Source organism: Alligator mississippiensis, chromosome 1 (genome assembly GCF_030867095.1).
Source record: "Alligator mississippiensis isolate rAllMis1 chromosome 1, rAllMis1, whole genome shotgun sequence".
NCBI classification, from domain to species: Eukaryota; Metazoa; Chordata; order Crocodylia; family Alligatoridae; genus Alligator; species Alligator mississippiensis.
In genome coordinates, this window is record NC_081824.1 from 334740203 (window position 1) to 334752521 (window position 12319).

At 42.1% G+C, this 12319-nt stretch overlaps 1 protein-coding gene across 1 annotated transcript in view; it reads left to right on the forward strand.

Annotated features, from left to right (window-relative positions):
- The window catches only part of PRKX (protein kinase cAMP-dependent X-linked catalytic subunit), an 83340-nt gene that overhangs the window by 56160 nt on the left and 14861 nt on the right, over positions 1-12319 (forward strand). The window contains exon 5 of the mRNA XM_059720936.1: positions 7101-7196. Within this exon, the coding sequence (XP_059576919.1) occupies positions 7101-7196 (96 nt within the window). The remainder of the gene's footprint in view (positions 1-7100; positions 7197-12319) is intronic.

Sequence of the window (12319 nt, forward strand, 5' to 3'; positions counted from 1 at the left end):
AGGATCCATTGCAAATAGGTAAGGGTCTACTGACATCGAGAATGTGGCTAGCTAATTTTGTGGGCAGATCCTGAGGCCATCCATCATTTTCTCAGGCTGAGTTCAGCAAGCCCTACCCATGCCTATGATTGGCAAGAGGCCGTGGCAGTCATGCCCCTCCCCATAGATTGCCAAGTGGCCCCAAACCATGACTTAAATTGCTTAGCAATGTTTCCCTCAATGGAGACTAAGGCCATCAGGGAATTAAGCCATTAATCATAGAATCATAGAAAACTAGGGTTGGAAGAGACCTCAGGAGGTTGTCTAGTCCAACCCCCTACTCAAAGCAGGACCATCCCCTACTAGATCTTTCCAGCCAGGATATTGTCAAGCCAGGCCTTAAACCTGCTGGGATGGAGATTCTGCCACTTCTCTGGGTAACCTGTTCCAGTGCTTCACCACCCTCCTAGTGAGAGAGTTTTTCCTAATATCCAACTTAAACCTGACTCAGTGCAACTTAATTCCCTGATTTTAAGACAAAAGAAGCCATTAATTGATGTGTTATTAACAGGGATCCTGGCTTTCTGCAATTAAAAATCCCGAATTTTTGGGTGCAAAAAAGCGATCCAAAATCCACATTTTTCCATGAAACATTTCATTTTGATCATGGAAAAATGTGGATTTTGATTTACTTTTTTTAAATCCAAAAATTGAGATTTTTATATCGGAGAAAACCAGGATTCCTGGTTATTGAGCATTATCAGCACTTAATTCTAAACTGAAATATCATATTAAAAGAAAGGCATGCATAACATGAGTTGTAACTAATACCAGCTATATATACTTTGTTAAGAAATACCAACTCTGTACACTTTATTAAAGGATATTATAAAAAGCACTTTACTTAAACTGAATGCTAACCATGAGAGAGGCAATTCATGCTGGCTGTTAAATGTGAGCATGTGGCATTCAGCTGTAGTTGCTGCAGACATTCTCTGTCTTTTTTGGATGAATGCTTGTCTGTACACTGAGATGGCATGCTCAGCATCCACTGAGTTTGTTGGAATGGCCAGGACATAGAGATGTGTAAACTGGTCACAGACAGTCCCAGAACACAGGCACAGACACAGCCATCCGACACTCTTTGACAAAGTTCACATAAGCATTGCGTTCATTGTCATGCTCTTTCCGCCATTGCATTTAGTAGCTGAGGTTCACAACTCGGAACAGGCACCTCGTTGAGGTCCAAAATCCTAACAGCAGTAAGGAAGGAGACAGCCAGTTGTCTGAGCCACAGTTGCAGTGATGGGTTGTGCCTTCTAGTACTGGTTCAGCTTCGCAGCTGTTGTCTGGAACAGTTCCTGACTGCTGGTTTTCTCAAGGACCGCTTGACAATTTTTGCTATGCCCTGTCTTTGACCTAACTTATCAAATCAGCTTGTTGTGTGTGTGGTGGATCACAGCCTGCCAGCCTTCAGACCACATCAGAAGCTCCATGAACCAGGTGATGTTGTCAGCCAAAAACATCACTTGATTTTGAATGTCACCTCACCTTAAGAGACTGCAAAACTTAAGCATGCATTGTGTGCTGGATGCAATTTGCAGCTCTTCACTCACAAACTGCTAGTAGTATTACATATGCTTAGCAGGGTAATAGACCGTGTTGAACCACAAATTCCCCTTGGTGAGCATAGGCTCTAGTGGCGGTGGCACAGTGCCATGTGAGTTCCCACTTTGACAGGCGACAAAATCTCTTGTGGCCTGGACAATGCTTGAAGGCTTTCTAGAAGGAAAATGCCAGGCTACCCACATCAGGGAACTGCATGCACCAGATGTCACTTAATGAAGACCGAATGTGCATTACAGATGACATGAACTGCATTCCTTGGAGCACTTCAGAGAAAGCCTTGCACACGTACACAGAGTTGTGGGACAGGAATACTGAGATCTTGTTAAATTCTATGCCGTAGTTGACAAATACCTTCATGATGGCTTGAGACACGGTAGAAAAATTGACAGGCGTGAGGTCGACTGGCTCTGTTTGAAACACAGGCAGGTCCCAGTCAGTCCAGCTCCCTGGTACAATAAATTATGCAGCATGTAGTTATCTTGAGGGTTGGTCGCTTCATTAGCCACAATGGAGGAGTCATCATATTCTGCCATGGCAGCTTTTATGGACTGTACTTACAAAGCAATCATTGCAGGGAGACAGTCTTGATGAAGCTTATTGGCATGTGGAAAACTGCTGACATTTGGCATGTTTTGGTTCAGGTAATCCCTTAACTTTGGGTGAGCAAGTTTTTCCAGTGGGATATTTGTTGCCACAAAAGTTTCCACAAGGGAAAATGCCACCTCTTGCCTTGCCACCCTGCTTTCCATGGTCCTTTTAAGGAGTGAAGATACGATTACAAGTCAGGTTTTTTTTGCTCTGATCTTCAGCCTTTGCAACAGTCTTTTGCTTCGTGTGTGCCTTGGACTTTTAAGTGTCGATCTATACTGGGTTTTCCTTTCCTTGAGCCATCCAGAATTATATTACAGGCAGTACAGAACAGTCTGACTCCATCTGTGTGCAACATGCCTGCAGGATACTATCTTACACAGTCCAGCACTGAAATGTATTTGACTGTCTTGGAGGATTTTTTCTCAGCGGGCATGCTGAAGAATCCCCCTCAGGCTGCACCATGCTGTAACAGCCTGCCTATGAATGCTTTAAAAGCCAGCACCAAAATCCTTTCACTTTCCTAACTAGTCCTGAACTGTCTCTGGGACAGAATCTATGTCACAGGCTCAGCCTCTGATTTGCTCCCTTCACCCCACTTTGCTTCAGGACTGCAGGGCTTCCCAGCTTGCAGTTTGGTTTTTGTTTTTGTTTTAAAGCGAGCCTGCCAAAATCATAGAGCCTGCTTTTTTGTTTGTTTGTAGAGCCTGCCCAAATGTGCGGTTTCTGCAAATATCATGTGATTGCAAATTTGGTAGATCCCTACAAATAGGTGATGTTTCCCAACTTTGGTGTTATCATCTTGAGATTCAGTAATCAGTCTTGGAACATCTGAAGTCCAAGATACCCCCATCTTGGACCATCTCAATGACCATTTGGAGGCAGCAGATTTGATGGGAGGTATCTGACACCTCATCAGAACTGATCTGAAGTCTCTAGTATTTTCAAAAACTGCCTGCTCCATTCCATCATGTCTGTATAGCTGTTGCAACCTGATAACATTAGCTATTGTTGTCCTGCTGTCATTGTCCACTATTGTCAATTGGGTACAGTTCCATTCATTGCTTCTCCTTCCCCAGTTTTCCTCAGAGACCCATTTATGAGTCTGTTACCTTCTAAAGTGACTTCTCTACTTTTATCTAGGAGACAAAGATGAGGCATCTTAGGAATGTGGGAAACAGGGTTCTACTTCATGTACTTTATCCCAAAAATGAAAGAGGATCTTAAACGGATTATAATGAAATGCCTAACAGTAAAAGTAGTATGAGTAGTGTTCTGCATTCTCAATTTTTATTTAAAAAAAACAAATCCAGGAATTTTTCAGGCTTATCTTCGAAACATAAAAACCAGGATGAAATCAAAATAAATGGAGGAAATGGGAAAAAAAAAAAAAAAAAGGTTTAACTTGAGGGGGGAAAAATTGAGGGGCTCATAGCTACCAGCACCTGGGGCAGGGCCAAAGCTAGAGCCACTGTGGGGTGCAGCTCACCCCAGGAGCAATTCCTACAGCCCATCCTGCCCTGCCCTGCCCCACCCTGGGTCAGAGCCGGGAGCGCCGCGCTCTTACATAATGGCTCCAGCCACGCCCCCCTCCCGGGCTGCTGGCATATGGCTGCCAGCCCCTCTACACATACTTCCAGCTGGAAACCTGTGCCTCAGGTAACCGGCACAGTGGCACTTTTAACTACTGGCACCACCACTTTTAGCTTACCAACCATACCCCACTTGTGCCAGTTAACAGGGATTTGAACTGAAAAACGGGTGTAAATCAGTAAAAACTGAATGACTTAAAAAATCAGTGAATTTTGCAGTTAAAATTGGTAAAAACTGAAAATGTGGAACACTAAGTGTGAATCAGAAAAAGCAGTCTCTTTGGCCCATACCTGAGTTATCTTTGGGATCCAGGAAAGACCCCAGGCATTAAGCACTGGCAAGATGCAATAAACTTTCTCTCTTTTCTCTACGAGCCCTACAGATGCTTGTTTCTATGATGGGAGCTATATTCCAAGGTACTGGAGGAGCTGAACATGCCCCAGGTACCTAATTCCACAGGCGCACTCCAGACCCAGAAGTTTGTCTGTGAGTCTGTTCTGGGGTCATCCTCAATACCCTCTCTTGGTCTCCAACAGGCTTGAGAAGGGGTGCTAAGGATGAGCACCCACTATATCCTCCACCTTAGAGTTTCATTGCTAGTGTAAGTTGATACAGTCTGGGAAGCATTTGTGAGCCACTTATGATTGCAAGGGACCAAAAAACTTGTGATGCCAAGAGCCATTAGGTTAGCATACTTGACTTTCCAACCTGTTCTTCACCATTTCACAATGCAGATTCTCACAGAACTTCCCTGCAATGTGTTGTGTCAGCAGTCAGTGATCTTTCATGGGAGGGGGCCAAAATGTCTTGGCTTGGATCCTAGGCACTGTTCTGAGCTAACTTCCTATGTCCAGATATAGAAATATAACACACTTACTGTGGACATACTGGGGAAAAGGCAGTTGTATTCTCATTTGCCTTCTTCCTGGGAAAACAGTCTAAAACTGATTTTGTTGTTGCAAGTTTAGTGAATGGCAGAAGAGCAATGGCTGTTATATACCTGGATTTTAGCAGTGATGCTCAACCTTTTTGGATCACAGGCCAGATGGGCTGGTCCCAATCTCTTCATGGGCCAGATCCTGTGGGAGCCCCATCTGGCCATGGGGAAGAGAGAGGGGAACAGCTTGGCCCGATGTGGTCTGGTCCCAATCCGGCCCTGCTGGGGGAGGGAGTGTGCCCCAGCCACATTTCCCAACCTGTGCGGAGCCCCATGGCCAGATTCCAAGGTGGTGTGGGCTTCATTTGTCCTGTGGACCAGAAGTTGAATGCCCCTGAACTCAGGAAGTGCAATCTTGATAAAATTTGTCTCCTTCCACTCCCTCCCATTTTCCTGGCTGAATTCCTAAATCATAACTTCACTAGAAGAGAGAGCATGGTTTAGGCATGTGTTTTTTTTTTTCCTCTGTTGTAAAAATGAATCTCTTGTTTAACCTTTTTTTTGGTGGTGTGAAGAATATAGTCTCTTCACATTAAGAAGAAAATGGAAACTCATATATTGCTTTCTTTACCTGATAGCTTCATAGTGCACAGTTATAGGCTGAGGTTCTGTTCTATCCCTAAGATGTCTAAGGGCTCTAGCAGATGTTATGTTTATGAGATGAACCAGTTAATCATATCTTAAATAGTAACCCAGCAACTAATGGCACAGTAAAACCAGTTATAATGCTAGCAAATGATTCCACAAAATATGTGTAATAATTTTGTAGCTGTTTTCTATTAGCTTTAAACTGAACATGTGGCAGGATCTTTCGTATGCAGCCTGATGCCAGCTATGAAGTTGGGCTCTGAGACTAGCCCTAGCAGGGTTCCAAGGCTGGGCCCACAATCAGCTGATTTTTAGTCCTGGGCCTGGGACTGCATCAGAGGTGTCAAACTCGCTTCAGTGTGGCACTGGGCGCTCAGCAGCTTTCTGCTTGCCAGTGCAGGGGGATCCGAATACAACATTTCCAGGCTCCCTCCACAGTGGCAAGTAGTAATGACATAATTGTGATCTGTTCCCCTGTCCCAAAATTGTGCATGCTGTCATGTATGTGAAGCATAGCTGGAGATGTGGTTCTTGGGATTAGAGTGCAGATCCCATTGCACCACTCATTAAGTAAGTGCACGCCTAAATGTTGCTTACATGGATTTTAGTCACGTAAATAAAAAACTGAGCTCCTATCTTACTCCATGTAGGAGTCATACAACTATTAAGATGCTAGCTCAAAAGTATGTTTTCACCTAAGGCTGTGTGTCCAAGTATAGCTGTCCAAGAGATTTTTTGCCACTTAGGCAAATTGCCAGCTGCATTTGGATACAAAGCCTTAGGTTGAAACATGTGCTTGACCTGGAAGGAGAAAGAAGGGTGGTCTGTCTTAGCTTTTAGCCCATATTTTAGTGGCTCCCTCATACGTAGTGGTTTTGAACCCAGATTTCCCACTCAACAAAATGCTCAGGACTAGGGCAGGCAGCAGGGAGGCTGCAAGTGTCTGCACTAGGGTCCACGGAGCCTTGGCTTGACTCGTTGCCAGCGTTGGGTATGTGCACATCTCCAGTGGATGACAGGAAAGGGACCAGGGCTGCAATGCCAGAAGGATTAGGATCCTTGCAGCTCCCTTGCTGCTTTCTCTGTACTAGGTATTCGTCTCCCAACCCCCTGTGCCTCCCTCCCTCCTTCCTCCTGCCTGCCTTGCTGCCTTCAGGGGCACTGTCTTGCTTCCCTTTGACCCTGCCCTCTTCCCTTCTTCCCCACTCTTTCCTTGCTCCCTGCTCTGCAACAAACAATAACCGGTAAGGTATTGTACTTGATCTTACTTTTCAGATCCTACCACTTTGTAACAATGTGGCTTCCTTGAGCGGGGCATTTATAGATCCTCTCTCCTAAGCATCGTGCCCCTAACTCCCCTACCCCACCAACCCAACCCAGCTCTGGGCTAAGTAGGCCATACCCTTACTATGTAACTGAGCTGTGCCATGTCCCTCCCACCCCGTACTATGTAGCCACCCCTCATCCAGGCCTCTATATTTCCTTCTACCCATTCAATTTTGTAAATTCCCTTCTTAACATTTATTAATACAATTAAATAGTCCTCTTTAAATTTCAGTTTTATAGCATGTTTTGAACATGCAACATACACAAAGGCCACTTTGCAAAATAGCTACCACAACTTGATAGTTGACTTTGCTCTATGGTGCATGAGTACAAAGAAAATAAATTATACATTTCACAATTTTGTGGAGAGAGAGCTTGCTTTGATATAATACCATTATATATATTTTTTTCCCCTTAAATAAAAAGAAAACTATGGTTTTGATATGTTTTATTCAAATAGGTTTCCACCATTTTTTGATGACAACCCATTTGGCATATATCAGAAGATTCTTGCTGGCAAAATTGATTTCCCCAGACATTTGGACTTATATGTAAAGTAAGTATTTTGATTTTTTTCTAATTCCCAGTTTTTATTATGGTTTTTACCTGAACACGAGGTGACTTCAAATTTAAGGCAACCCTCTAATAATTAGTTTCTATACATGAAAAACTAGAAATTTGTTATAATGTTTTGTATATAGAATTTAATTATTGGAGGATCATCTTAAATTTGTTCCCTCTCCCTGCCCCCACCCTGTTGGTGGATAAAGCAGGGACCAAGAGGGTCCAGATCTCTGCTCCTTGCTGTTGCCGCTCATCCTGGGCCAGTACTCAAATCTAAGACAAGGCTTTGTTTCCCCATGCTGGCTGAGGTTTGGGAGAGGGGAACCTTGTCTGGGATGTGAGTAAATGTTGCATTATCTTTCTAAATACCTCTTCAGCATTGTTTTAATACATCTGTGTAGGAGGATATCATATCATGCTATATCACTGTTGAAAAGTGTTTTGGACTACATTTAATCTTGAATTCCAAGTGGAGGAAAAATAATTAGACTTAAATGGTAATATCTGCCTCTGTTAATTTCCTGCATATGTTGGTACACTAAATACTTCTTTAGCCAGTGGCTGAAGTAGCAGGTTTATCCAGCAGAGCTACTGCTCCTCCAGTGCAGCAATGCCTCTATAAACAGCAGCTTCAGTAAACAGAGCTACAGCTCCGCTCACCAGGGGCTCTTGGGAAGAAAGCTGCTTTCTCTCCATCTCCCTGGAGGATGTATGGAGGGGTGGTAGAAGAGTAGAGCATTGTGGTATGTGGGGGATGCATCAAAAAGCCCTGTAATACTATATGAAATGATCCATATGCTACATGTTGTTGTGTTACAAAATGAAACAGGAACTTTTTTGTAATGGATCTGTCATCTTTGTGGTGTTACAGTTATCCTGAGCGTGCTAGCTTTTATAGCAGTATAAGAGCGTATATAGCACTGCAGATATATCATGTCTAAAACCATACTATACTTTTCTCCATAGTCTGCTCTGCTAGTGTTGCTAGAATTTATGCTGTTCATACTGGGTGAGTGAACAGGGCACTGTCTGCCAACTTACACTAATACCTCCACTTTCTTTTTGTCTCACACATCATGTGAATTACACGTCTCTCATGAAGCTTGTCAAAATCTCATTACAAAAAATCAGCAGATATGAGGATACTTCATTTCAGCATCTCAGATTAGCCAGCACCCATGGTCTGCACATCTTTTGAATAACAGCTGTCCTTGAAATGCTGCTGGTGGTGCTACCACTTCACTATAGTCTCCTGTTCTCACTTTTTTTTTCATATAGGCTGCCTCAGGAGTGTACATGTTCAAATGTATTGTCTGCAACAAATTCTGGGCATGCAACCAGAAGATAAACAGGACAGAGTCATTATTTTTTTCTTTTTTTGTCCCTGATGACAAGGCTAATGTGGTGAAAGCATTTAAAGCTAGGGCCTATGTCAACATCTGTTTATATTCAACACTCTCAGTTGTGCAGTTGTCATTGTACCATACAGAAAAAGTTGGGTGCTGTGGAAGACCTGCAATCTTCCTGTGAGTGCAGGGTCCTCTATTCAGTCAAACTTCTTCAGTAAGGAACATAGGCTACATTACACATCACAATCTTTGGATACACTTCTTTCATAGTTTTGAATATTTTTCACCAAGTTTTTAAAGGTTCTTTCTTGGCTGATCTCTTTCCTCTTCTACTCCCTCTTTCCAGGGAATCCCACAGAGGACCCCTTTTTTTCTTGTTTTGGGGTAATCTCATTAAGTGTCATGGTTTAATTCAGGGGTGCCTATCCCACAGACCAGATCTAGCCCACAACAACATGTTATCTGGCCTGCAGGGCTCCAAACGGGTCCAGAAATTTGTTGGTGGAGGGGTTAGCACCACCACTTCCCTACTTCCAAATCACCAGTCCCTGTGTACTAGATCCAGAGCCTGATCCCTGCTCACAGGGCTGTGTGGAAGCAGTGCCAGGATCCAGGGCCCAATCTCAGTGTCGGAGGCCTGGAGGGGGCAGTGCCAGACCTCGGGACCCCATCCCAGGACATAGAGGATGGGAAGGGCCAAAACTGGGACCCTGGGACCCAGTGCCAGTGTGTAGGGAGTAGTGCCGGGCCCCTCTGACCAAATCCTTATGTGCTGGGGCCTGGGAGGGGACAGTGCAAGGCTTCTGGGACCCAATCCCAGTGCTCAAGGGTGGGAGGAGACAGCACCAGCTCCCCAGGGCTCAAATCCCATCATGCAGAGAAGAGAGACGGTACTGGGCCCCAGGGTCTGATCTGGCCCGCAGATGGGCAGCATGGTACTCGTCTGGCCCATGGAGCCAAAAGATTAAGCACCACTGGTTTATTTTTGATTCCCAACCATTTCCCTCTATGCAATCCCCTCTATTCATTTTCTTTCATCTTGTCAATATTTTTTCCCTTGCTTTCCACCACCACCTTGAACAAAACTCCTTTTTAATTCTAAAGTCGTTCCACTTCCTTCCAGACCTGGCCGCCTTCTGTCACTGACACTTTTTCCTGTTGCTTGGATTCTCAGCTTCGGCGTTATCTTTGAGTCTTCTCTCTCATATTAAGTTAGTGTCATAGGAGAACAACAATGTGTATAATAACTAATTTTCTTCTTTTTAGATATCAAAGGTTCTTGATGGTTTTGTTCTCCTGTGTTTATTATGACAGGCTTTTACCTGTCTTATTTTTTAAATTTGACTTTCCTGATACTCATGAAATTCTATAAGCTCTGTAGAAGATATAGCTCCCAAGATAAGCTGTTGATCAGACCATGTTATACTGCCTGTCCTTTACATTCTTATTGGTTTCTCCTCTTTGCTAAACTGTTCAAGCTTCTTGATACTGCCCATATTGCCCTTCATATATCTGCTTTTTCTCTTTATCCATTGTGCCCCTTTTCACATTGCTGTTCACTGGCACTGATTTGTTTTCCAGTTTATCTGAGTTTTCAACTCTATATTTTATTTGTTTTCCTTCCTACCCTGGATATGTGGAATGTCTTTCCTGACTTGCCTAGATTGATCATCTCATTGTTCAACTCTCTTCTCCAAACCATTTCTGTCAAAGTGTTGAAAGAAATTAGTCATTGATAATCTCTAGGTAAGAAAGTTTTCCCTATGCGTATTTTTCCTTGAAGTGGAATTAATATGTGTACCAGCCACTTCTCTGACCACTCTGCCCTCACTCTGTAGGGTTTTTTTTCTTATATTGTAAATTATTCAGATCAGAGACAGAACTTGTATATTTCAGAAAGTGGATAATATAATGATGGCTAACAGTAATAAAAATAGTTGTTCTGTTTGAACATAGCCCACCTGCACAGCTTCAGTAACAGCTCAGTGATGAGCTAATTCATTCCCATGCTGTGTATTTTCTGCATTTCCCATGTTGAAGCAGGTGAAGAAGGTGGCACAACTTAATTTGCTAAGCAGCTATCAATTTAAATAAAATGGTGGCTTAAATAGTAGTGATCTTAAAAATGAGTTCCACTTTTTTAACTCAGTGTTCAGCTTAGTATGTAGCCCTCTGTTTGAAATTTTAATCACTTTTCAGTCTTTTTTTTCTTTTTTCCTTGGGGCAATTTTATTTATTTGTTTGAAACAAAAGTCATTAGATTTCTTCCCTTTCACCTTGTTGTCCTTTAGTCTCCTGTAAGAGGGTGCTACTACCAAATGACTTTAGTTGCATCATTGAATATAAATTGGCTGGAAATCTTATGGAAGATTAGGAAATCACTTTCTCATTTTAAATTTTTATTTTATTTTTGGAAATTGAATATTTTCTGGTTAAGTTTCTCCTCTGCAAAATGAAATAGCTATTTACGCTGTTTGACAAACTTATTCAGTTCACCCATCTTTCATATACCCTACTGATATGTCGTAGAACAGATGTGGTTCAGTCTTTATTTTGGTGGGTTGTTATGATTTATTTCATGCTGACCATGCCTCCTTTATGAAAACCTGATTTTTGAAAAGTTAAATGTATTCACTGTGTTAGGTAAATATTGCTCTGACATTTGTAAGTTTGTAGTGAGGAATGCCTCTTTAAGGTCCCTTGAAGTCCTATGCAAGGTACCTTAAATATCATTACACTTCTTGAGCTGTGGAACAGTAAAGAAAGTTAAACCTTTTATTTTTCCCTTTGGAAGTTAATGATTTTTAAACGTACATTTTTTTTTTTTTTTTTTTTTTACCCTGCTGACATTGAAGGAAATGAACCTGTACATAAATGTCAAATTAGTTTTTAAGATTTAGCGCAACTTACTATATACAACAAGCAAAATTATGTTGTTATATCTGTGTATATGAATGGCAATTTCAGTCTGTGAAATCTCAGTTCATTAGAGCAAGCAACAAAATGAAATTTTTCACTTTTTTTTCATTTTAATAGTACCTTATATTTAATTAACCAGGGACTTCTGAATTGTTAATCTGCTGTCTTTTAATTTGGCTTTGTGCAAATTTCCTCAAACAATATTAATGTCTCAAACTGTACTTTTGGGGTTTTTTTCACTGGACCAGAGGCATGTAAATAGAAGCTCTCTGTTGTTTTTAAGCAGGTGACTGGTTCTCACAAATTTTCTGTGCGTGTTTAACAGAGGTAGAATTTAAACTAATCTTTGACAGAAACCTGAAACCAGAATATTAAATAATTTGCTGTTTAATTGTTTATTTTGTTGCATAAATTGTGCTCTGCAAAACTGAGTTTTGTTTTAAGATTTGGAAAACCCAACAAAATACAGAGGAAGAACTCATAGAAACAGAAAATTAGGGTTGGAAGAGACTTCAGGAGGTCCTCTAGTCCCAACCTCCTTCTCAAAGCAGGATCATCCCCAACTAGATTATCTCAGCCATGGATTTGTCTACCCAGGTCTTAAAAACCTCTAGGGATGGAGATTCCACTACCTCTCTGCCTGTCCCAGTGGTTTACTACCCTCCTAGTGAAAGAGTTTTTCATAATATCTAACCTAAATTTCCCTTGCTGCAACTTTGTCATCTGCCACCACTGAGAGAAGTCTAGCTTCATCCTCTTTGTAACTACCCCTCAAGTAACTGAAGGCTACTATTAAATCCCCTCTCAGTCTTCTGATACTAAGTGCTTGGTCTTTCTATAATATTTC